The sequence below is a fragment of the Panthera uncia genome, chromosome D1 (assembly GCF_023721935.1).
Source record: "Panthera uncia isolate 11264 chromosome D1, Puncia_PCG_1.0, whole genome shotgun sequence".
In the NCBI taxonomy this organism is placed as follows: Eukaryota; Metazoa; Chordata; class Mammalia; order Carnivora; family Felidae; genus Panthera; species Panthera uncia.
The window spans coordinates 51,405,159-51,429,867 of NC_064808.1; the positions used below are offsets into that span (position 1 = coordinate 51,405,159).

The window sequence follows — 24,709 nt, forward strand, 5'->3', positions numbered from 1 at the left end:
TGAGAGTTTAGGGAAGCCCAAAGATAAGAGTGGCATCAGCAAACAAACAAACAGACAAACAAAAGGACACTAGAGGCATCTGAACCCTCTGGCACCTCTGGCCACAGCAAACATTAAACCTACTCCAAATCCTAGCCTGATTAATCTATTCATTCGTCAGTTTGATCACAAGCCCTGGTTTTAAATCATTGCAGACTCCTTATCTGTCTCACCAATTAAAGAAGTGTAAGTAGGGCAGAAAATGAAAACGAGAGTTCAGGGAAATCTCAAAATAGCCAGTTTCCCCTGAAGTCACAGAGAAAAGGACAGAGAGAGGGTTCCCGGGAAGCACAGGATATAAGTTCATTCTGTCTATTCTTTCTATGAAATTACCCTTGGGTATTGTACTTTGGGATTGAAGTCTTAGTCATATTGTGGATCCCTTGTTACTCCATTCAGCTTCATGAAGTAACCATGTATATGTTTTGTCAGCTTTAGAAAACTAAGAACCAGAGGCTTTGTTATAATCCACTCCTCAACTGAGTTAAAACTGGCTGAGATTCTGTGTCAACAGTTGTATTTTTTTCTTCACTCTGTTCTTGTCCCTGTCACCATCTTTAACCCAAATATTAAAACTGTCTGGCTAGAATCATTTCCCTATCTTGGGCTTAGCTCCTCTCTACATGTCTTTCTTGAAGAAGAAGAAAGGGAGAGGTGGATGTCATTTTGGAGGATCACATGGAGAGAGAAGAGGGTGAAAAGGAAATGGAAAATTGTGTTGAGGACAGAGGAGGAACCAATGCCTCAGGAACCAACACACATTATCACAAGTTCAGTGTGCATTCTTCACTGCTGACCCTTTCCTGATCTGACTCCACCCCTGAGGGACACAGCTCAGCCTTGACCAATGATTTCAAAGAACTAGGAGGAACAAGGGGCCAGAAGGTCAGCAGTAAAGAATAAAAGGTGACCCTTTCCAACAGCAGCACATACCCGCTTCTCTCTCTGATCGCCTGTAAGTTCCCAGATCTGACATCATGGTGCATTTTACAGCTGAGGAGAAGGCTGCCATCACTAGCCTGTGGGGCAAAGTGAATGTGGAAGAGGCTGGAGGCGAGGCCCTGGGCAGGTAGGCACTGGGTTTCAATGCATGGGAAAGGATGGTGAATATGAGCCTGGCCACTTGCCTGGGAAGTTCCTGAAGAGCTTTGAAAGTCTCTGATTTTCCACCTGCTATGGTCCCATCACATAGGCTCCTGGCTGTTTACCCCTGGACCCAGAGATTCTTTGACAACTTCGGCAACCTGTCCTCTACTTCTGCCATAATGGGTAACCCCAAGGTCAAGGCACATGGCAAGAAGGTGCTGACCTCCTTTGGTGATGCTATTAAGAACATGGACAACCTCAAGGGTGCCTTCGCTAAGCTTAGTGAGCTGCACTGTGACAAGCTGCATGTGGATCCCGAGAACTTCAGGGTGAGTTCAGGAAATGTTCATGTGCTCTTTTTACACTTTTTACTTTGAGATAGACTAACAAGAATTTCAGAAATAATGGGTCAAACTTGGTGTTAGTAGGACAGACCGCCAAAGGGCATGACCAGGACTACCTTGATTCAGGACTAGTGACAGTAAAGGCCTACTAGCAGCCAGGGTTTGCTTAAAACTTCTCAAGAACTTTTGTCAGAACTGAAACATCAGAGAAAAGAAGACTTGTTCAAGGAGGAATGGAATTTGGCATTTGATAAAGGACTGTCTCAAGGAAGGAAGAATGTCTTATTTTACGTGGTTTCTGATGACTGAAGCGTAGGGAGAGATTTGGGGTGGGGGGAGTTTTGGACAAATTGTCACAAGGAAAATACAACAACTTCTCTAAAATATATCGTATTACCTGTCAGTATTGTTACCGAGTGGAGACTTGTCCCTGTCCTGATTGGAGACTTTAAATAAACTCACTGTGAGAACCCATGCCACCCTAAAATCCTGTTGTTACAGGAATTAGACGACTTGTAGATAGAGGGAGGGAGAGATGCAAATAAAAATGGTGAGATGCAAGAGGATGGAGATAGAGGTGGGGAGGGTGTTGAATGGAGAGCTCATACACATTAAATTGAATTTAGGGACTAGCTTATCTGATTTCGTGCAGACACAACCCTTGAAGTAGTTTAAGGTATGGAGTTGGCAGGGACTGTAGGTATTGAACCACTTTTTCTGCAATTCTTTTCGAAAAATTGTACTCAATGTGCCTCTTTTTCATTTTGTCTTTCACCTAAAAGCTCCTGGGCAACGTACTGGTGATCATTCTGGCTTCTCATTTTGGCAAGGAATTCACCCCTGATATGCAGGCCATGTGGCAGAAGCTGGTGGCTGGTGTTGCCACTGCTCTGGCGCACAAGTACCACTGAGTCTTCCTTCCAGTTCAACAGTGCTCTTTTGTGTCCCCAGGGCCCTCCTTCTGCATATGGGGACTTGCGTTTGGCCTTGAGAGCACAGCTTCTGTTTAATAAAGTTCATTCTATTCAGTCATCATAAATGAATACTGTGTTTTTTGCATCTTTCACTCATTGGCTGAGGGGTGAGGTGAGACATAGGGAGAAATGAGAGCTCGTTTGGGAAGTGTGTAGGGACTCATCAAAGGAAGATGGGTATTATGGGAGAATTCTAGAAGGTCTGGGTGTATGCTAGGATGGGGAAGAAATTTTCTGGGTTGGGGAAAGGGTTAATTAAGCGAACAGGGATTTACAGGACAGTGTGGCAGAAACTTACAGTAGAGGGGAATAAAGGAGATGCTAAGAAGTGCCTCAGAAGAAATCAAGATAGATTTGTGGTGCGTGTCAGGGTTCAGCTTTAAGTAAACTTTTTTTTTTAATTTTTTCAACGTTTTTTATTTATTTTTGGGACAGAGAGAGACAGAGCATGAACGGGGGAGGGGCAGAGAGAGAGGGAGACACAGAATCGGAAACAGGCTCCAGGCTCCGAGCCATCAGCCCAGAGCCTGACGCGGGGCTCGAACTCACGGACCGCGAGATCGTGACCTGGCTGAAGTCGGACGCTTAACCGACTGCGCCACCCAGGCGCCCCAGGGTTCAGCTTTAAAAGCTTTGCATGGATCTAAGATCTCAGCTAGGGTTACTTTTTCAATTTGCTTTAATGTACATTTTGAATCAGCTAACCTATCATATGTCATGTGAGCCTGAATTGGACATAAGAGGATGAATTGAGGGATGGCTCGGAGTTTTCCAGAAAAATCTCCATTAACCAACAAAAGTCTGTTCTTTCCCAAAGGGTTGCATGGTCTCAGTGGGGAGCCACAGTGGGAAATCACTGTGCATTATTTTATAATCAAACATAACATATGCTAAAATAAAGTTGGCATTAGGATATTATATGAATTCGGGGGGAGAGAAGAATGACCAAGGTTTCGTGTAGCAGATGAGATAATAACAAAGGCTCATAGTCTAAAACCAGTAAATTAGGGCTTGAGCTAATTTCTTGCAGGAAAAGGCTTTCTGGAAGTAGAGGAGACAGTAAGAGTATTAGGAGAGACTAGATAATCCAAGGCTTTGATTATAAAAATAAAAACTATTACTATGTTTTTGTCAAGAGTAAACAATAAATATCCTTAGAACTATAATGACTCAAGGAATAGGAGTTGGGGTGGGGGGAAGTTATCAGTTTAATGAACACAAAATGAATTCCAAATTGCAGATTAGATGTAGATGCTAATTCAGAAGAACAGACATAATGGCCTAAACCCAAGAAGAGCAGTGAGATCTGCAAAACATGAAGGAGGAGCAGAGGTTGAGTGAAGAAGAAACAGTGTCTGATTGGCTGGGGTGGATGAGAAGGAAGGAGGTGGTAGGGAATGACTGAAATCTCCCAGCCCTGGGGGATCTAACAAGAGGCTGTGTACTACCTTGGGGACCCCTGTGTGGGAGTGGCAAGAACTGAATGACTCTTGAGGAAGTCGTTGTTATTTTACTTAGGGAGTCTAGACCTCCAGGCCTTGAGTCAAACTCTCATATCAGTTAGGTATTTCATTGCCTCTGCACATTGATCAGAATTTGTCCTCTGAATTACCTTCTAATTTGAGTTTATGTCTCCACCATCCAGATGAGAGACCAATGATTACTTAGTTGCAGGTTGTCAACAACAGTGGTCTCTGAGCCTCAGTAGCCTCTCTTTATGCCCTTCAGCAAAGTAAACAGGAGCTGTTAGAGGTACTAAGCCTTTTACCCAGTCTGTCAGTCAGTGTCTCAGTCAACAACAAATGTGCATTTTTAATCAGTCTCATTTTCTCTTTCTTGCCCTCAGCTTTTACTCTGATTCTGCATGTCCCGGGGTCAAGGATGGTGATGATGGAGTGGTGGGCAGAAGATACATTCTTTATCCCTTAAGAGTCTAGATTTTGATCTTCAAGTTGCCAGTCCAGGACTATTTACATGGTAACAACTTCATAATTAACACACACACACGTGCATGTGCACACACAGGCACATAGGTCTGGATGACTCAGATTTTTAATAGATGAAAAAAGGACTAATTGTTGTCAATAGGCAATAAAAGCCATGTGAGCAAAACAATGTTGTGATGGACCGGATATTCTTGGAATATTAATCTGGCTATGAGTACAGAGGTTAGGAGGTTATGTCATTGCCAAGATTAAAATCCCGTAATGGCTTCTTACACTCTACCACTGAAGACAAGTCCTAAGTTATTAGGTTTAATGCTTCCTCTGCAACATTTCCTGCTTCTTCTTACCTTTACCTATCACCTGCACCAGCCCATTATTCTTACCTCCAGCATCCCAAGGGTTTGTTGTACCTAACTCAGAGGTTTGTACTCCCTATTCCAGCTTTCAGACCTTTTATCCCAATATTTCCCCATGGCAAATTCCTTCTTTTCATTCTGGATCCGGCTCAAATACTACCTCCTCAGAGGGACTAATCCTGCCTGGTGTAATCATGGCTCTCCCTCATTAAGTCCAGATATTAATTTTTTCATAGCAAATGATATTAACTGAAATTATTTTGTAGATTGGTTTAATTATCCATTTTCTATATCTTCCATGCCATGTTATAAATGTTAAGAGGAAAGTTTTTTTCTCTTCCTCATTTATCTTAAGTCTCCAGTACTTACAGCAATGATGACAGTTATTCAACAAATAGATATTAAATGAGGGTCTCAGAACACAAGAGAATGAATGTTCGAAAAGATTAATTCTCTAGTACCAGAAATTCAGCTTTCATGTATTAGGTTGAGTTCTTTAAAATTTAGAGTATCCTGTAAGTAACATGGAAGTGGATTTTCCAGTGTTATTCGTTTAAGGAGCAATTTTAGGGAGAAACAAACAAGCCAGTTTCCTAGAACTCTACAGGCAGGAGTAATAGACCCTGAGAGAAAAAATAAAATAAAACGAACCATTCCCTTTCCTGCTGAAAGTGAGTCCTGTCTGGTCCTATAAATGCTTGCTTGAGATGCTTGAGACCAAAGTACCATAGGTTACAGGGACAGTAGTGTGTGGCATCCTGTCAGTGAAGATTGCTTCTGCTTACTAGAAATAAAGAGAAGTTAAACATAGCAAGCAGGGTAGATCCAGCACATGCCAGAGACAGCTCTCTTAATCTGCAGCCCATCCCACGGAATCTTCAAGTACTCTCTGCATTGAACAAACACTGGCACCCTTCTCCCCCAACCAGCCTGAACACCTATGTGCTCAGAGACAAATTGGAAAATACATGGATCTTCCAGACTGCTGCCAGATGACTCCAAGGGAATATTCTGTTACTTAGGTAAGTAAGGAAAATACTTAAATGGATTAAAAGACTATATAAAATGGATTAAAAAACACTGGAGTAACATCCAATCCTGCCCTAATCTACATATTTTTTCCTATTCTGCTTCCTTTTGATGTTAGAGACATTATTCCTATTTTAAGAAGTATTAAATTGTGTGCCCAATATAATCTTAAGAGATTTGAAAACCAAGAAGGGCGGAGGCCTCTTCTTGTAAAGATTGGCTGAACAACAGAATGATACATTATCGCAACTCTTCAGTTAATGTGGAGGATATTTACAATTCTTCCTTTTTACTGTTTCAACCCAAGCCTCATCAACCATCTTCAAGTCATTGCAGGCTGCTGGTGGGGGCCAGGGAGGGGCTTGAGATGTGAATTGCATACTGGTTGGAGCCAGTAGGGATAGGTGCAGGAGGGAAGCGAGGTGGGGGGGTGGGGGATGAAGTAACAAATTGGGCATGAACAGCAGAGTCCCTCTGAGGAATGGGTATTTTTTTAAATTTTCTTTTTAACGTTTATTTACTTTTGAGAGAAAGATACAGAGGTATGGGGGGGGAGTGCGGGGGGGGGGTGGGGAGGTGGGCAGAGAGAGGGAGACACAGAACCCAAAGCAGGCTCCAGGCTCTGAGCTGTCAGCACAGAGCCGGCTGTGGGCCTTGAAGTCAGAGACCACGTGATCGTGATCTTAACGGACTGAGCCACCCAGGCTCCCCGGAGATGGGTGTTTTTTCAAAACAAAGGAGTGATATAATCATTTTGGAAAGCATTTAGAGAGACCAGGTGATGAAGAGAAGGGAGTTAGTATTATTTTATGTTCAGGGAACCAGTCAAAATTATTGTTCAGGAGGGGAATATGAATAATAAGTTTTAATAAAATTGATACATATGTGGGTGCATACCTGATCAGAGAAGAAGTATAGACTTGGGACTGGCCGTAGCAGCTTGGTGTGATGACGAAGTGATTGGGAAAAGAACGGGCAGGACAAAGATTCAGCAGGACTTGGAAATTGATTGACAGATAGTGGGGAAGTCACAGATGATAGCCAGTTTCTTGTCTGGTGAGTAAGAAAGGACATTTTTTCTGTCTCTATTGACACGGAAAAAAATGCCCAGATGCCTCTTACTTTGAAGCTGGAAAGAGCACAACTGCTCTCCTGGCAATCATTTCAAACCTCAGCGTGTTGAAGAAGTCTCTAGAAAGCTCAAACTGACTCAACAAATAATTAATAGGTTTCAGAAGACTGAATCTCCTTTTTACTCCCATTTCACTGATCTTTATTACTGCTTCTTCCCCAGAATCTTTCCCGCATGCACCCACCCCGAAGAGTTCCCCAAATGTAGGCTTCTTGGATGGGGCACATGAGGTCATGGCTGCTCCAATTCAACAGCCTCTGGAGTTTCTTTGGCATTTTCAGGAGTCCCACAGTCTCATATAACAACAGAGCAGAATAGACAGGAGTCACTGATGCACCATTTGCTTGCAGTCACTCACACACTTAAAACACATATATAGAGCACCTTCTGCAAACACTTACAGTATCTAACACTTTTGAATCATGCATTTGTCTTATTCTCTATTTTAAACATTGCTCTATTTTCTAAATTAAAATGGCAGGATTTATTCTTTTCCTGTGTTTTTCTTATTTCTCCCCTGAGCACATTTTCCCTCCATCAGCCCTTTTTCCTTGCTGTCCTCGTGGATTGTGAACACGTACACACACACACACACACATGCACGCACACACACAAAACGCATGCCTTCAACATCAGAGTATTTAATATTTGAATGGGTTCTCATATTTCTCAATAGTCTATAAAAGCCACTTGAGCAAAACAGTTTGAGAAGGAACAAGAGATTCTTGCAATATTAATCTAGACAAGAGTACAAACAGATTAGAAATGGTATCAGTATCATGATTAAAATTCTCTAATGGCTTCCTACTCAAGATAATGAAGCTAATCCTGAAGAGCTGTAAGCATGTGTTACCTCTACTATCATCTCTGACCACTCTTTTCTTTGCTATTTCCATATCAACACCATCGACCCCCTATTTGTCTCTCTGCATATACAGGTACATTGCGTATGTGTGGGAGGGTGTGCGTTTTCCTGCCTTAGAGCTTTACATTTGCTATTCCAACTTCCAGAACCTTTCTTTCTTAGTATCTTCCCATGGCAGCAACTTCATGCCATTGTGGCCTCAGCTCAAATATTGCCCCCTTAAAGAGATCATTGCTAATATAATTGTGTCCCACTCACAATGAGATATAAATTGTCCTCATAGCACCTGGATGATCTTAAGGCCACTTTTGTCCATTTGAGTAAGCAATGCTGTGATATGTCACAAGTAGACCCTAAGAACTTCAGGTAAATCTAGGAGATGTTCACACCCTCTTTTAGCTTTGGGACAGCTTAGACAACTGAGCACTGACCTGACTGCAGTCTAGGATGGCTGTGAGAAGGGGAATATTTGGAAACATTGGAGTTGAGAGAACTGAACTAAGATCAAAGGGCCTAAGGAACACTTCTCGAAATCTAGAGGGACCTGTTTGAATTCTTTGTTTTTAGAAGAGACTTGTATAGAGGTGAAGAAAAATGACTATTGGTAACTTGAACTTTACTTTTTTTCTCTCCTGGAGGCAGAAAAAACAAGGCCAAGGAGAAATATCTATGCAAGCAAATGTTGGCTCTATATAAGGAAGGAATCTACGGTTCACAAATACATTGCTAAGGTTATTCATATATAGGCTGGACACTTGTACAAAATTGCTCCTAGAGACCCATTTCAAACTTACATCCTATAAATCCTAAGGTGGGGCAGAGCATCTCTGAGGGAGGGAAATGGCAAGAACATGTGTCCTGGAGTGGCTATGGAAAGAAACCTGTGGATCCTTGTTTTTCAGCCCACAAAATAGGAGGTTGGTCGTGGGGAGAAGAAAGAAAAAGTGGAATCATGGCCAGGGGTTAGTCCAGGAGAACACACTTATGTTTAGTCACTGGGCAAGACCCCAGGCTTTGTGGGAAATTGACATTGGTGTGGTTCTAAATGGAAGTTGGCTGGCCAGATACCTGGAGGCCCACCTGGAACTCTCTGTCCCTCGTACATATCTGTTATCTCTTGCCACCTCCACAGCTCCTGGGAAACATGCTTGTGACTCTTCTGGCAAACCTTTTTGGCGAGGCATTCACCCCCTGGGTGAAGGCAGAAGATGGTGACTGGACTGGCTAATGCCTTGACCCACTGGGATCACTGAGTCCCCTGTTTAGTATTGTAGAGTCAGCAAAGAAGAGCTTATTTTCAAACAATAGCAATAGGAGTGGTAGCAGTAGTAGTAATGATAATGATAATAGCAATGGTAATAATAGTGCTCTGCTAAGAATTCTTTACTGATTGTCTTCAGTTCTACTTTTCCCATGTGCTGTTACACTTGTGAGAATCCCAGGAATTATTTGTTGTGCTGTGAGTATGTGTGTGTGTGTGTGTGTGTGTGTGTGTGTGTCTGTGTGTGTGTGTGTGTGTGTGTGCATGCAATCTCCCCATTCAATATTTGTATGCAGTAAAGATTTTGGCAAGAAAATAAAAAACAATAGGGCAATGAAAGGAATATATGCTTGGGACATACATTTGGGGAAAACATACACTTAGGGGCTTTTCAAGTTAAAGCTAATGACATGTGGCTGGGGGCATGGGGGAGGCTGTGATGAGAGAGGATGGGTGTCACGGGACAAGAACTCCTCTGAACCAGATGATTACATGGGTCTGAGTGAGGACTCTGGGGAAGACCAAGGATGGAGATAGCGTACCAGTGGGGATTCTTCTGGGGAAAATTAACCCAGTTCTCAAAAGGTCAAGGTCCAGGCAAGGGCTGCAATTCCATTCTGCTAACAGGGGGGAACATGTTTTCTAAAAGCAGCTGGTTTGTCACAAGCTCTTGTGAGGATAGATTAGGGATGGGAGGGGTTGGAGGCCTGAGCAGGGGGATAACTCTTTGAAATCACCTCCAAAGAACCGGCCCTGGGCTTTAGGAAAGAATTTTGTGGCTTAAGTGGTGAGAGCCGCTGGGGACATTAAATTGACTGCATACCATCAGGAGACAGCATGCGGGAGCCAGCAGATTTGCTACAGTGTTTCAGAGAAGGGAGATCCCTATAAACTACTCAGAGAGGTGGGGATTTAGGTGGGGGGAGATGAACCAGAAGAGGCTGAGAAGGCAGCTCAGCCAAGCAGATGAGCACTGAGAGATCAAAAGGGAAAGGAAAGATATTGCACAGAATAGTTGGGGAGGATCACAGGAGTATTCCTCTGACCAGAAGTTAATTTCGAGTTATAGACAAAGCTGTAATGTGATGGACAGGACAGTGAGAAAGTTAGCCTCACTGTGGGTGTTGAGTAGATTAGCAATCACGATGATGCCAGGTTTACAAATCTCTGCTCGTTTCCCACGCCTTAGTGTAAAATACCCACACTCTACCCTCAGGTGCCCAAATGGTGAGGCCTGGGGCCATCACTCCAACTTTGCTCCTTCCCACTCTTCCCTTAACATCTCTCTCTCTCAGATCTTGTCATGCCTTAGGCTTGTCGTGTTAGGCCTTTCTTTCTTTCTTTCTTTCTTTCTTTCTCTCTTTCTTTCTCTCTTTCTTTCTCTCTTTCTTTCTTCTTTCTCCTTTTCTGTCCAGCCTCCAAGTTTCACACTTGTCTTTCCTGGCCTCAAGGAAACTACTTATGCCTGGCTCCATATTGTCATCAAGGTCCCAGTTCAAATGTATCTTCCTTTCAGACCTCTGTCCTTACATTATTTTTGTCTAGTCACTTGCCACCATGTCATCAGATGCGTTTTGTTCCTCATCATATAACAAACACCATCTGAACTTCTTTGCTGATTTAATTATTAGTGTCAGTATCCTCTACCCACTAGAATGTGAGCACGATGAGACTAGATACATTGTTTTGTTTTTTCCAGGATTTCCAGTTGTTGTTTTTTTTTTATTTTTTAATGTTTATTTATTTTTGAGAGAGGGGGAGGAGCAGGAAGAGGGAAAAGTCCAAGCAGGCCGGAACTCAAAGACCGGTGAGATCATGATCTGAGCTGAAGTCAGATGCTTAACCAACTGAGCCACCCAGGATCCCCAAGATTCTCAGTTTTTAAAACAATGCATGGCATTATTGGCCTCGGTCAATATGTGCTTTTTAAATACGTGATGGATGAATGACCAGAAAACTGATAGATGACTGTGATGATGATCTAGCATCGATGCGATAAGCTTCCAGACAGCAGTGGGAACAGTGAGCATGGAAATAAAGTGGAAGTGTGAAACAGCCATGAACGGGAGAAGTAAAAATATTCTTGCAAAGTAATTGTCTAAAGAAGGTGAGAGAAAAGCAGGAGTTAGAGGTAACTACTAGAATCATTGTTGGTTTGCTGGAAATGTGGGAGGCTATTTGCCAACATTCAGAGATGCAGATATCCCCAAGTCTGTGGGGTCCCAGTGTGCACACAGTGTGCCAAACAAGCACTAGGGCCATCAGGGAACAAGGGCCCTGAGCCTTTCCCTCCGACCATGCACATGGCTAAGGGTAGGTGGGATTCCTGGCTGTGGTCAACATTTCCTTGGGTTTCTTTTATGTCATTGACTTCTTCCCTTGAAGAAATCTTTTTGGGATTGATTCACACATTTTTTCTTTATATCTCTGTACCAAAGTGTTCACATCAGCACAGCTGGACTTGAGAGCTCACAGATAATCAAGTCTGTCATGATAAAGTAGCTTCCAGCACCTTAACAATTCTTATCCACAGTGTAAATGTAAGTTTTTTCCCAAGATAAATTGATAAGAGCCTTCACTATGTCAAACAGACAAAGGATTTCTTTTATACTAGCAGAAATCCAACACTAATATATTGGGCTGAACTCTACATATTAGAGTACCCTTGTAAATACGCATGGAGATTATTTCTTAGATTGAGAAAAAAATTTTTTTTTGTAAGAGTCATCTCCGGGAGAAACAAACAAACCAGCTTCCTGGAGCTTAAAACATGGGAACAATAAACTCTGAGATAGAGAGAGAAAAAAATACATATATATATTTTATATTTTATATATATATGATATATATATTTATATTTCATTATATATACATATATATAAATATGAATACATATATAATATAAAATATATATATAAATATATATTATATTTAAATATATATATAATATAAACCATTTCCTCTCTCCCTGGAAGTGTGCCCCATCTAGACCTATAAATGCTTGTTTGAGACGCATGAGACCAAAGCACATTAGGCTACAGGATAGTAGTGTGTGAAACACTGTCAGTGAGGATTGCCTCTGCCTGATTAGAAATGAGGAATGGTTAACCACAACAAAGGAGTGTAGATACAATAAATGCCAGAGACAACTCCCCTAATCCCTAGCTGTGGCCACAGAGTCTAATATTTTCTGTGGAACACTCAGTTTTCTCCAATACTCAATTCTGTATCTTCTGAAACAACTGAGTGAATAGTTCACATTGGCCAGAGACACTGTGTGTATAATCAGAGTGAACAAAATTGTTCAGACAAGGAGATGCACATATATTTTAATAGAACTCGCCAACAATCAGGCAGTACTCAGTTCTCCAAATTACTTAGTTTTTACCTATCCTATTTCTGAACTAAAGCTGGATTGGGATCTTTTCTTCTTCACTTATAAAAGTATAAGCCTCATCTAAGCTTTAGGAAAACTGGTGACCAAGAAAAGCTATGGCTTCTTTTATACCCAAAGAAAACAACAGAGTGATGTCTTGTAAACACCTGACACAATGCCCAGAAGATCTCTAATTCTTACGCCTCTGAATTCTAGTTATGCCTCATGGTCAGCCTGCAGGTCATCTCAGGGCTGATGGGGTGGGAAGACTGAGATACGACATGCATAGTGGATGGTGGGGAAGGGCAGCAGAATCCTCCTGATAGAGCCACCCAACACTATCAGAGACACAAATGTCCATCCTGCTGACCCTCCCTTGTCCAAACCCCACCCTGGTGGTGACAACCCACACTTGACCAATAGTCTCCCCTCATTGGGAGAAGCAAGGGCCTGGAAACTAGAAGTGACGAATAAAAGGCCACACAGAGAAGCAGCAGCACAGACTTGCTTTTGGCACCTTAGTGATCACCAGTAAACTCCCAGATACCATGGTGCATTTTACGGCTGAGGAGAAGGCTGCTGTTGTTAGCCTGTGGGCCAAGGTGAACGTGGAGTTGGTTGGAGGCGAGGTCCTGGGAAGGTAGGCACTGGAGGGGGGCAGGAAGGCAGAAAGTGTTCCTGAAAAGGGAATTGGTCAGGTTTCTTACATACTGTGACTTCCCATCTGGTCTGTGACTATGATCATCCCACAGGCTTCTGGTTGTTTTTCCATGGACCCAGAGGTTCTTTGACAATTTTGGCAACTTATCCTCTGAGTCTGCCATAATGGGCAACCCCAGGGTCAAGGCCCATGGCAAGAAGGTACTGACCTCCTTTGGAAACGCTGTTAAACATATGGATGACCTCAAGGACACCTTTGCTGAGCTGAGTGAGCTGCATTGTGACAAGATGCATGTGGATCCTGAGAACTTCAAGGTGAGTTCTAGGCATGCTTGTGCTCTGTTCCTTCACCCCATATATTTGCATTGTGGGTATGTTAGGAAACACAGGTACTTAACTCTGATTCTATGAAGGTAATTTTTGGAATGTAATATTTAAGGAAGAGCTTGATTTTGGTAGTTAGGTTGTTCCAAACGTCATAGTTAAGATGGAGTAGGATAATTATTGTGACCAGTGGAGACCACTGGCCATCTTATATTTCTGAAACAATTATTATGACCAGGGAAGAACATTGGCCACAACTGAGTTAAATGGTTTTGGCCTGAGCATACAATTACAGGAAGAAGAATGCCTTACCTTTGGTAATTGAAATTTTGTCTAAAAATGATGAATACATTTATGCATGATTCTTGAGTTTAGAACCTGGACTAAGCAAGACAAAATAACGGCAATCTTTTCAATGGATGATTGTGACCCCTGCCCTCTTTAGCAGTGATGGAATGCTCTCGTATACATGGCAGAAGATTCTTTGTCATGTGAGTGACCAAACAATTTGAATGTACATATTATCTGGGGACTTAGACTATATTTGCAGTACTATAATCCTACTTAAAAAAAAGACAGAGTCTCTACAAAAGAGAAGCCATCCATAGCAATATTCTAATGTGGAAGCTGGCAGGGCAAATGAGAGAAGGCCAGACACAATGGAAGGTTCAGGGCTAGGAGTCATATTGATGCCGATGTCAAGCATATTATGGTAAACTTCTGTGGGATCATGACCCTGAAAGTTACTCAATCTCTTATCAGGAAGATAATGGATGTGACCAGTTTGAGGCTTTCTGTTCACTAGGTACCATTTTCTTTTTATCCCCACTCTCTCCCCAGCTTCTAGGCAACATGATTTTGATTGTCTTGGCAACTCACTTCAGCAAGGAGTTTACTCCACAGGTGCAGGCTGCTTGGCAGAAGCTGACCACTGCTGTGGCTAATGCTCTGGCCCACAGGTACCACTGAGGTGCTTATCTAACCATGTTGGCACCTACTGGATGGCCCTGTGTTCCAAGAGTCCATCTCCTGCAGATGGGCAGTGTCCTGCCCCCTTACTTAAGTGCTATATGATAAAAATAAAATAAACATTGTGTTCTATAAGAAACATCCTTGTCTTCTCTGCCTTTATCTCTTATGTTGATTCAGCTAAAAGAAAGCAATCCTATAAGGAACGGGGTTATTTGAAATAAGGAGTTTGGGGAAGATAGAGAAGAGAGCCTTATAAGATTCTTCAAGATAAAAGTGGCTTTGGGCACCTGGGTGGCTCAGTCAGTTAAGCATCCAACTCTTGGTTTCAGCTCAGGTCATGATCTCACAGTTCGTGTGTTCAAGTCCTGCATTGGGTTCTACACTGAAGTCGTGGAGCCTGCTTTAGATTCTCTCTCTCTCCTTCCCTCTCTGCCCCTCCCCCACTTGTTCTCTCTCTCTCTCTCTCTCTCTCTCTCTGTCTCTCTCTCCCTCTCAAAATAAATCAATAAGCTTAAAAAAAGAGTAGCTTCAAACGAAGGTACTTCTAGGAAGGGAAAGTAGACTCGAGTTGAATAATGTCTACAGCAAAAGGGAGTGAATGGAGATACTCTAGAGAAATGTAAGAAGAATGTTGTAGTGAGTTGGGGTTCACCGAGGGGACTGTATAGGCTCAGAGCTCTTTGGTGCTATATTTTGCTTCCATTTAATATAAGAAACATGTTTTTATCAGCTGTAATAAAGTTCAGATGGGACTACCCAGAGACCTAGGCAAGGACCATGCTCTAAACTTTCCCTAGTGTCTTCAGTGGTATTAATGGAGGAACTGTCTCTAAGGCATAGGAAGTAACTGCTTTGATTTGAATCTGTACCTCACCTGCTAGTTCTGTGACCTAGAACATGTTTCCAATTCCTTTGGTGGAGACAAAAGGCCATTAATGTGGGAAAATGACAAATGCAGGGTGTAAGTGACAGAAGAGAAATCAGTCCCTTGAAAGCAGCACAGCAGCATAAAATTAGGGACACTGCTGCCAGGAAAAAGCAGAAAAGAAACTATCATTATAAGCAAAGTACCAGTGAAATTTCTTGCACACACGAGTAACTTAGTGAATAGGGAATTTTAGGGAAACTGATCCATGTATGGATATAGAACTGACAAGACAGGGTCTAACGTGGATCTATCCATAGGAATGTGCTGTGATTAGAATGAGGGTAAAGCACTGAACTTCACAGGGGCAATTAAACTAAGAAAAAAGTAAGATGTCATTGTGGCAAAGATACAGCAGGACTTGGAAGAGAGTGCAGTAGAGAGTAGTGAAGTCACAGATGATAGCCAGGTTCCCTGTCTGGTGAATGAAAAGAGGAAAACCTATTCTCAGAACAGAAAATGCCGAGAGTCTCTTGTATGGAGCTGGCAGTTGAGCACAGCCATTTTTGTGGCCATCACTTTAAATTCCAATACCCAAGCCCCTGGCATAGAAGCAAAAATCCTGGGCTTTGGGAATAGCAGGAAAAGATCAAATTACATCCCCATCACCTCGAAAAGTTTAGTCGACATTTCCCAGAATGAATTTCCTTGTTTGTAAAGTGGAATAATAATTCCTACCTCACAAATACATTACAAAGTTTTCTGTTTTTGTTTTTCTTCCAAGATTTTATTCAAATTTAACTTAGTTAATATATAGCGTAGTATTGGTTTCAAGAGTAGAATTCAGTGATTCATCACTTACATGTAACACCCAGTGTTCAACACAAGTGCCCTCCTTAATGCCCATCACCCATTTAGCCCATCCCCCAACCTCTCCTCCAGCAACCCTGTTTGTTCTCTACAGTTAAGAGTCTCCTGTGGTTTGTCCCCCTCTCTGTTTATCTTTTTTCATTTTTTCTTCCATTCCATCTATTTTGCTTCTTAAATTCCACATGTGAGTGAAATCATATAGTATTTGTCTTTCTCTGATTCGTTTTGCTTAGTGTAATACACTCTATTTCCATCCACATTATTGCAAATGGCAAGATTTCACTCTTTTCTGATGGCAGAGTAATATTCCAGTGTGTGTGTGTGTGTGTGTGTGTGTGTGTGTGTGTGTATTTGCTTTTGAAACATTTAGAACATTTGGAGGACAGGTATGGCTGTCATCATTCAGACCTCCCCCTGCAGGACCACACCTAGGCCTGGGCCAATCTGCTCACGGGAGCAGGGAGGGTAAGATCAGGCCTGGGCATAAAACAAAGAGCAGGGATAGTACCAGCTTACACTTGTTTCTGACACAACTGTGTTCACTAGCAACCACACAAACAGACACCATGGGATTTCTGAGTGCTGAGGAGAAGGGTCTGGTCAATGGCCTGTGGAGCAAGGTGAACGTGGATGAAGTTGGTGGTGAGGCCCTGGGCAGGTTGGTATCCAGGTTGCAAGGCAGGCCTAAGGAGAGTGAATGGATGCTGGGCAGGTGGAGAAGGCTCAGTCCCTGGGGCTTCTGACAGGCACTGACTCCCTCTGTCCCTCTGTGCTGTTTTCACCCCTTAGGCTGCTGGTTGTCTACCCCTGGACTCAGAGGTTCTTTCAGTCCTTTGGGGACCTGTCCTCTGCTGATGCCATTATGGGCAACAGTAAGGTGAAGGCCCATGGCAAGAAGGTGCTGAACTCCTTCAGTGATGGCCTGAAAAACATCGACGACCTCAAGGGCGCCTTTGCTAAGCTCAGCGAGCTGCACTGTGACAAGCTGCACGTGGATCCCGAGAACTTCAGGGTGAGTCTAGGATATCTTCCGTTTGTTTTTTCTTTTCACTTTCTAGTCTTCTACTCTGGTTCCTTTACCTACCTGTTCACCCTGCAGCTTCCTTTTTACTTTAGAATATATCATCATTGAATGCTTTTCAAAGTGTATGTAGTTTTATAGTTTTCATTCAGTATTCCATGTCGTTTCCTTTCTCACATCCTTGTTTATTTTTAATCAAGCTCTTACTTAATAGTTTATCTTTTGCTTCTCTCTTTTTCTCCCTAACTTTTTTCCCTACTCAGTATCCAAATTATACATACTAGCTCTCATCTTCTACTTCTACACTTGGAATACTCTTTCTATCTCTCCAAATGGGGATTGGAAGGGCTCCTCAAAGGGGAGAGGCTCAAGATGTCATCTAGAGTCCAAAAATCAGTTCAGAATTAAAGAATAATTGGAATTTTATGGAATCAAGACTCAATGGAAAGGAAAGGAAAGTGAATATCTGAGGATGGTAGACCAGAAGTAGGGAAGTAGGGAAGCAGTAGTGCTAAGACAGCCATCATCAGACTAATTAATCTGTTCCTTATTATATAAAACATATATAATAAAACAATACAGTATACATACATATATGGTTACTCATTTCTGCCTATGGAGATAACCTGAAGATCAATTTGGGCTAGAGCATGGGCAGGAAAAAAAAAGATTGTTGGCTCAGTTTCTCAGAAGCCAAGCTTGATTTCTCTGTTAATCATGTATATTTTTCTATCTGTCTTCCCCACAGCTCCTGGGCAATGTGCTGGTGTGTGTACTGGCCCACCACTTTGGCCATGAATTCAACCCCCAGGTGCAGGCTGCCTTTCAGAAGGTGGTGGCTGGTGTGGCCAGTGCCTTGGCCCACAAGTACCATTGAGGTCATGGCCTATTTTCTGGTGACCACTGGAAGAACCTATTTCCCTAAATTCGATCTTCTGAACTTGATGAAATAATGTCCACCTTCAAGGGTATGACTTCTGTCTAATAAAGAACTTTAACTCAACTTCCTGATTCATTTCGCTTTATTTTATTTTATTTTATTTTATTTTATTTTATTTTTGTCTGGAGGTATGCTAAATCCCTTAGGATCTACAGATAGGAAGCTCTTGTGTTTTATTCAAAGAGGTCAAGGAAAATGAGAAAAGGAGGGGCACCATGCATAGTCACTAATGTAGGACACTTCTCCCTCCCGAGCATTTGCATTGTCCAGAAAGTTTTAAATACATAGAGAATACTGGCATTACAGGGCCTCTGTGGAAGGCTTCACACCAAAGGCATAGCCTTCAGGCTAATGCTTTTATCTATTTCCAACATTTACTAAAAAAATACCGTGCTCAGCTGGAGACATAATGAATGATCAAGACACTGTCCTGTTTCTTTTGTTGCCTACATGCCTTGCTTGCAGTGTAGCTTTAAATACCACACTTCCTCAAGTGCTCCTGCTCTAAGGAATAACTTCCATCTTTTACTTGCCCCAAACACCCTCATAAATAATTCCTGCTCCCACCCTCCCATTTTAGACAAAATTCAATGCTTGTTTATTACTTGTGAGGCCTTTGGACCCTGGCCTTAATGAACTTTCCAATATTGCCTAAGGAAATCCTTCCAAACCCATCCCTTCTACTTATTTTTAACATTTCTTCTTATCCATCACACTCACATTCTATGCTGTATAAATGTGTCTGACCATTTTATACTGTCTTATATGACTACTGTGCTCTGTTAAGTTCCTCCATAGGCAGTGAGTGAATATGTACTAAATGAAATAGTCAGTGGATGAATAAGTGATTATTCCCCATCTTTGAACTGTGGAACTAGAGAACAATCTGAGCAAGAGAGCATTGCATAGAGTTCCTCCGGTATTGATGCTACAATATGCAATGAGGAAGCACATAGGGAAGTAAAACACTGATCAGAGATTTGCTTTCTGTTCCTTGTGTGCTGGACATTGGGCCTTATGAACTAATGACTTACATATTTGTAAAAGTTCCCAGAATGAAGTCAAGATTCTGCCCCTGGAGATATACAGTTTCATATTTAACTTGGGAAAAAATTGCCCCTTTGCTTTTCATTAGTCAACACCATGGCCAACTTAGCGATGTCAATAAAAGCTTGAGCCCAGTGGAGGAAATACCAGTGGCAATTATAAACTGAAACATTAAGTATCTTGTAATAATTACCACATACTTTATCAAAGTTATGGCTAGGTTGACTTTACTGCTTTTCATATAAGGCTACGACTTTTAAAAACTGTATGTCCATAACTTTTCTGAGTTCTGCTTTTCTTAGGGTATTTTTGCTTTATTTAATTTTATGAATTTAATTTAATTTAATTTTTGAAAGGATACTAAACTGAGGTAATTGAGAGATTGTGCATCTGGAAGAGAAGTGTAAAAGATAACTTTCTTGACCCAGGAAAATATGTATTAGATTGTTGAAATGCCTAGATGACTGAAGGGAATGTAAAATTGAACACTACTGCACGTACAAAAGTGTTTTGGTTCAGTGTCATTTTTGAAACATGTAAAACAACATACCTCTGGATGACAATCAAGAGAATCTTCTTCAGGATGGATAGTCATGAAGAGAATCTTGAAGTCATACTCTTCATTACACTCAGACTAGGCCCATCCTGGTTCAAAACATTAAGAACTGTGCAAACTTGACATACTGGAGAAAAATAAAATTTAAAAAATTATCTCTCTCGGGGACTCTCTCTCTCTCTCTCTCTCTCTCTCTCTCTCTGTGTGTGTGTGTGTGTGTGTGTTAGTGCACATGTGTGCATATGTGTATGTGTGTATGTTAGTGCCCAATGGAACTGGAATCAAGGTAAAGCAGACATCCTGTGGTTCCCCTTCACAGGGTAGAAATAAATTTAAAAGGAAAAGAGGGCACTGGGTCTAGAAGCTTTCTAGAATCTTCAAATATTGATCAGGATTTGAGCCTGAGGCTCAGAACATAACCACATTTACTCTTATTTTTCTCTGATAAGTCTGAGCTTTTGATGTCTTATTACAACTTTCAGCCTTGTCACTGCAGAGTCATGAGTAAGAAAAGGAGAAGTCCATTTCCCTCTTCAGTCATGCTAAGTAGCAATGGTAAGATAGAACAGCAGTTCCTGTCCGGAAGCCAGGAAGATGGTGACTCTAGCAGTTGTCAGCACAAAAGAGTGGTCCATACATTCGTGGCCAAAAAAGACTGAAAGAAGAAGATATAACAGAACTTAGGGGAACCATTTCTGAGTACAAGCAATGGTAGGGGAAGTCTAAGTAGGTGCTACTTTCTGTCAGTCAAAATAGCAAAGTTATGGCTTTGACAATTTGGTACTTTACATTTAAAATATAAACATACTCTATATTGTTATTTAGTAAGGCATCTGAATTTCTCATGACATATCTACAAAAGATATGTCCAGACCTCCCTTTGCACACTTACACCTGAACTCTGATATCAGGAGTGTGAAATAGAGTCTTGGAAACAGTCTGAATGTAAAGCAATGGTAAAGCTAATGGAGGTTTAAATTTAGTAAAATGAAACTCAAAGCCTACAGGTCAAACAAAATGTGTGTGTGTGTGTGTGTGTGTGTGTGTGTGTGTATTTGCTTTTGAAACATTTAGAACATTTGGAGGACAGGTATGGCTGTCATCATTCAGACCTCCCCCTGCAGGACCACACCTAGGCCTGGGCCAATCTGCTCACGGGAGCAGGGAGGGTAAGATCAGGCCTGGGCATAAAAGGAAGAGCAGGGATAGTACCAGCTTACACTTGCTTCTGACACAACTGTGTTCGCTAGCAACCACACAGACAACATGTCGTTTCTGAGTGCTGAGGAGAAGGGTCTGGTCAATGGCCTGTGGAGCAAGGTGAACGTGGATGAAGTTGGCGGTGAGGCCCTGGGCAGGTTGGTATCCAGGTTGCAAGGCAGGCCTAAGGAGAGTGAATGGATGCTGGGCAGGTGGAGAAGGCTCAGTCCCTGGGGCTTCTGACAGGCACTGACTCCCTCTGTCCCTCTGTGCTGTTTTCACCCCTCAGGCTGCTGGTTGTCTACCCCTGGACTCAGAGGTTCTTTCAGTCCTTTGGGGACCTGTCCTCTGCTGATGCCATTATGAGCAACGCTAAGGTGAAGGCCCATGGCAAGAAGGTGCTGAACTCCTTCAGTGATGGCCTGAAAAACATCGACGACCTCAAGGGCGCCTTTGCTAAGCTCAGCGAGCTGCACTGTGACAAGCTGCACGTGGATCCCGAGAACTTCAGGGTGAGTCTGTGGGGTAGTCTCCTTCTCTTCCTTTTTCTGGACAAGCTCATGTTTTCCGTAAAGGGTATGGACATCCGAATGTTGTTTAAAATGGGAAAGAGGTATTCTAGTTGCACCAATATGGACTATTCAGGACTATTTTGTTTATTTCACCCTCTTTGCTTGTCCTCTTTTTGTTCTCTGTAATGACTTTCCTTGATTGTTTCAATTAAACTTTTGAGTGTTTAATTTAAACATTTCTCTTAATCCATCTAAAATTTTTTAGTCTAATGATTTTTTCCCTTATCTCTTCCTTTGAAAGCAAGGAGGGTAAAATATGATTGCTTCTTTACATAGTTTGAAAGAATAACCGTGATATTTAAGTTCCAGTTTAGGTCAGAAGGAAAGAAACATTTCTAAATGTAAAATCAGGCTGATATGGTTAGAGTCACATCAATAGCAGCATCTGAAATCCAGTACGTTTCTGCTTATATTCTATGTGCACAACTTGCATCTGTGGATGGGGCTGGGGTACTCTGAGCCTAAGCTGGATCCCTCTGCTAACCACGTACATACCTCTTGTCTCTTCCCCACAGCTCCTGGGCAACGTGCTGGTGTGTGTGCTGGCCCACCACTTTGGCCATGAATTCAACCCCCAGGTGCAGGCTGCCTTTCAGAAGGTGGTGGCTGGTGTGGCCAGTGCCCTGGCCCACAGATACCACTGAGCTCCCTTTGTTGCTTTCCAGGGAAACTCCCTTGGTCCCCAGACCCTAATACCTGGACATGTCTAAATCATGAAATTCTTTGAACATCTGGCTCCTGCCTAATAAAGAATATTTATTTTCATTGCACTGGTGTATTTAAATTATTTCTGCATCTCTCACTCGAATGGGTACATGGTATGGGAGAGCAAAGCATTTAAAACATAAAGAAATGAGGGGCTAGTTCAGACCTTGGGAAAATACATCTATATCTTAGCCTCCATGACAGGAGAGGTCGTAAATAGCTACATATGTGGGAAACAGATCCTGCTGCCTATTTTACTTTCCCTTAGAGAAGGATTCAAGTGGAGGGTTGATTTGGGGTTTGGATTTTTCCTATGCTTTATTTAAATCATTTATTTTATTTAGCCTTCCTTATAAATGTCTTCCTTCTCTCCAGTTGTCCAGAGCCTCACAGCCCTAAATCCACCAAGTTTTTCTTCCTGAAGATTCCACTGTTCCTCTGAGATTTCCCTTCGTCTTTTGCTGTCCCATTATTTGCCCTCCTCATCACTCTTATCCTGGTTCCCTCTATCATCTTATAACAGAGACTCCATATGAAGGACCCAAAGTGGGGGAGGTAGTTTCACTGCTCCTGGCCTTGAGACTTTCACAGTCTGCATTGGAAGGAAGGAACAAGTAATATTTTGAGAAATATATGACTAAGGAGAATGTGAAAAGGGACTTTTCATGTCTTGATATTCACTAATGTCTTGCAATCGTTTTGTGGGCTCACACCAAATGGAATACCATTCTCCTCAAGATGCTTCAGCATGCATACCCAGGAAGTGATTGGAGGCCTCTTCCCTCCTCCGTCTCTCTCTGATGCCTCTGATGACATCTCTGCCTTTCTAGTTATTAGTATAGTGTTACCATCAGCAACACGCCCTGATTTCATTTCCTGGTCAATAGCCACTTATGTGGATCCTAGATTCTGGAAATCAAATGACTTTGAAGTGGTCCTTGTCCTTTCCCACATTCCCATTCTGAATATAGCTAGGAAGACTCTGAAAGTATTGCAACCAACAAGTAAATTAATCAATTAATTAAATTAATATGCAGGCTTCATTCAAACGCAGAATGGAGATGAATACAAGCTGTCCTTCTAAATGCATAACTGATGATTCTCTAAACTTTCAGGATCAGAAGGGAGTTAAAAGCGTGCCTTGCTGACAACTTTGTTCGTCTGCTGAAGGAATCTTCACATTTGTTATTGACCTGAGTATTAATGAATTTGCATACAGAGAGAGCATGGAAGAGCAGAGCTCCTGTAGATCTAGATAGATCTTTGATACAAGCAAAATGAAACGAAGAGTCATCCAAGTATCTACAAGAAAGAGGACTACACATGCCCACATAAGCATCAGAATGGAGTGGCAAGGTGTGGCAGGGAGGAAGGTGAAGAGTCTAGGAGGTCAAAAGAAGGGCCTGACAGTGGATGGGAAACACTAATAATATTAAGTAGCCCAGGGTGTGCAATTTGGTGATGATTCTATTAGCAAAGCACTCTTTTTAAGCAGAATTGTGCAAAATTATTTAAGCCAAAGATGGCTTTATTGACACTTACTTGGCCAAAGGTATAGTGTCTCCAAATGACAAATGCCCCATTTTGACACGACTAGGTACCATCTGGCTGCTGTTCTACTCCAGTACAAGCATTAGTTGGAGGCAGAGAAGGATGAAAGAGAGAAACTGAGTACATAGGGTGTGTATTTCATGTATAGAGATTACTATTCTTGTTTGAAAGCCGCTTAGCACTTGTGCTTCTCATGGGAAGGAGTCTCTCACTTCAATAGGTATCAAGCAGCACAGAACAATCTCAATTATTCACATTCATAAAACAGGAAAGGGCCAGAGATGTTCCAAAATTACTCTTGCTTCTGCAACTTTCTTTATAAAGTTACTTATTTTTTCTTCTAGGACTGATTTTTATTTTCTGATTGTCTCCGGGCAATGTATTAAAATGAATGCATTTACTAAATTCTTACAACTAAATGAGAAAGGGGATTCTCAGATTTAGGTGAGGGCCTGGTGTTAGAGCTGAACAAGGCCTGAAATTTTGTCACAACTAATCACTTTGTTACTGGGAACACACAGGATTTCCATCCATTTCAGAGAGAATACCTTGATAATGGCTCAGTGGATCCAGTCGGTCTTAATGCTATGAATGACTGGGTTCATCCACAATAGAAAGAAGATGTACACTTTGCCCATGATGAAATGGATGAGGAAGGAGGAATGGCCTTCAATGGAAGGGCCTAGCAGAGGGACATAAAGTAACATAAAGTATATCAGAATGTGACATACACATGGCTGTGAAAGCTTTGAGTTACTCCCTTCAGGAGGCAATGGGCACTTCAGATATGAGAATCAGAATAGAAGAAAGCACTATTAAAAAGAAATATGGGCCCATGGCAAGCAAGATGACCAATCAAGCACAGAGGCTGTTGATCTATGAGCCAGAGGAGGAGAGTTGGATCATATCCTAGTGTAGACAGTAGGAGTGAGAAAGGATATTGTTATCACAGTAAGGCAGTAAGAGAAACCAAGGAGGTGAAGGCCATGAGGGATGGGGAAGGATGCACTCTGAATCC

The 24,709-nt window shown here is 42.0% G+C and overlaps 4 protein-coding genes across 8 annotated transcripts; all 4 read left to right on the forward strand.

Moving 5' to 3' along the window:
• Window positions 1–701: 701 nt before the first annotated feature.
• On the forward strand, window positions 702–2,820 carry LOC125913983 (hemoglobin subunit epsilon). The gene is made up of 3 exons (XM_049619064.1): window positions 702–1,108; window positions 1,232–1,454; window positions 2,252–2,820. The coding sequence occupies exons 1-3, from the start codon at window positions 1,017–1,019 to the stop codon at window positions 2,378–2,380; spliced, it is 444 nt and encodes a 147-aa protein (XP_049475021.1). The 5' UTR covers window positions 702–1,016; the 3' UTR covers window positions 2,381–2,820.
• Window positions 2,821–12,763: 9,943 nt separating this feature from the next.
• Window positions 12,764–14,492, forward strand: LOC125913989 (hemoglobin subunit epsilon-2). Of its 5 annotated transcripts, none has more exons than XM_049619109.1 (4): window positions 12,764–13,048; window positions 13,161–13,383; window positions 13,841–13,883; window positions 14,233–14,277. In XM_049619109.1, exons 1-3 carry the CDS (start codon window positions 12,957–12,959, stop codon window positions 13,841–13,843), a joined length of 318 nt encoding a protein of 105 aa, XP_049475066.1. In that variant the 5' UTR covers window positions 12,764–12,956; the 3' UTR covers window positions 13,844–13,883; window positions 14,233–14,277. The 5 variants fall into 5 exon arrangements, with proteins under 5 accessions (XP_049475066.1, XP_049475052.1, XP_049475036.1 ...); XM_049619095.1 differs by having other exon boundaries at window positions 13,838–13,883; window positions 14,233–14,274; XM_049619079.1 differs by lacking the exon at window positions 13,841–13,883 and having other exon boundaries at window positions 14,233–14,492.
• A 2,104-nt stretch (window positions 14,493–16,596) lies between these two features.
• On the forward strand, window positions 16,597–18,123 carry LOC125913979 (hemoglobin subunit beta-2). Its single transcript, XM_049619053.1, has 3 exons — window positions 16,597–16,757; window positions 16,889–17,111; window positions 17,869–18,123. Exons 1-3 carry the CDS (start codon window positions 16,666–16,668, stop codon window positions 17,995–17,997), a joined length of 444 nt encoding a protein of 147 aa, XP_049475010.1. The 5' UTR covers window positions 16,597–16,665; the 3' UTR covers window positions 17,998–18,123.
• A 2,766-nt stretch (window positions 18,124–20,889) lies between these two features.
• LOC125913974 (hemoglobin subunit beta-1) lies at window positions 20,890–22,205 on the forward strand. The gene is made up of 3 exons (XM_049619038.1): window positions 20,890–21,021; window positions 21,153–21,375; window positions 21,951–22,205. Exons 1-3 carry the CDS (start codon window positions 20,930–20,932, stop codon window positions 22,077–22,079), a joined length of 444 nt encoding a protein of 147 aa, XP_049474995.1. The 5' UTR covers window positions 20,890–20,929; the 3' UTR covers window positions 22,080–22,205.
• Window positions 22,206–24,709: the final 2,504 nt, after the last annotated feature.

Coding starts and splice junctions, on each gene's coding strand:
- LOC125913983 (XM_049619064.1), top strand. CDS start 1,017: ATGGTGCATTTTACAGCTGAGGAGAAGGCTGCCATCACTAGCCTGTGG. Junction 1,109..1,231: donor GGAGGCGAGGCCCTGGGCAG/GTAGGCACTGGG, acceptor CCCATCACATAG/GCTCCTGGCTGTTTACCCCT. Junction 1,455..2,251: donor TGGATCCCGAGAACTTCAGG/GTGAGTTCAGGA, acceptor TTCACCTAAAAG/CTCCTGGGCAACGTACTGGT.
- LOC125913989 (XM_049619079.1), top strand. CDS start 12,957: ATGGTGCATTTTACGGCTGAGGAGAAGGCTGCTGTTGTTAGCCTGTGG. Junction 13,049..13,160: donor GGAGGCGAGGTCCTGGGAAG/GTAGGCACTGGA, acceptor ATCATCCCACAG/GCTTCTGGTTGTTTTTCCAT. Junction 13,384..14,232: donor TGGATCCTGAGAACTTCAAG/GTGAGTTCTAGG, acceptor CTCTCTCCCCAG/CTTCTAGGCAACATGATTTT.
- LOC125913979 (XM_049619053.1), top strand. CDS start 16,666: ATGGGATTTCTGAGTGCTGAGGAGAAGGGTCTGGTCAATGGCCTGTGG. Junction 16,758..16,888: donor GGTGGTGAGGCCCTGGGCAG/GTTGGTATCCAG, acceptor TTCACCCCTTAG/GCTGCTGGTTGTCTACCCCT. Junction 17,112..17,868: donor TGGATCCCGAGAACTTCAGG/GTGAGTCTAGGA, acceptor TCTTCCCCACAG/CTCCTGGGCAATGTGCTGGT.
- LOC125913974 (XM_049619038.1), top strand. CDS start 20,930: ATGTCGTTTCTGAGTGCTGAGGAGAAGGGTCTGGTCAATGGCCTGTGG. Junction 21,022..21,152: donor GGCGGTGAGGCCCTGGGCAG/GTTGGTATCCAG, acceptor TTCACCCCTCAG/GCTGCTGGTTGTCTACCCCT. Junction 21,376..21,950: donor TGGATCCCGAGAACTTCAGG/GTGAGTCTGTGG, acceptor TCTTCCCCACAG/CTCCTGGGCAACGTGCTGGT.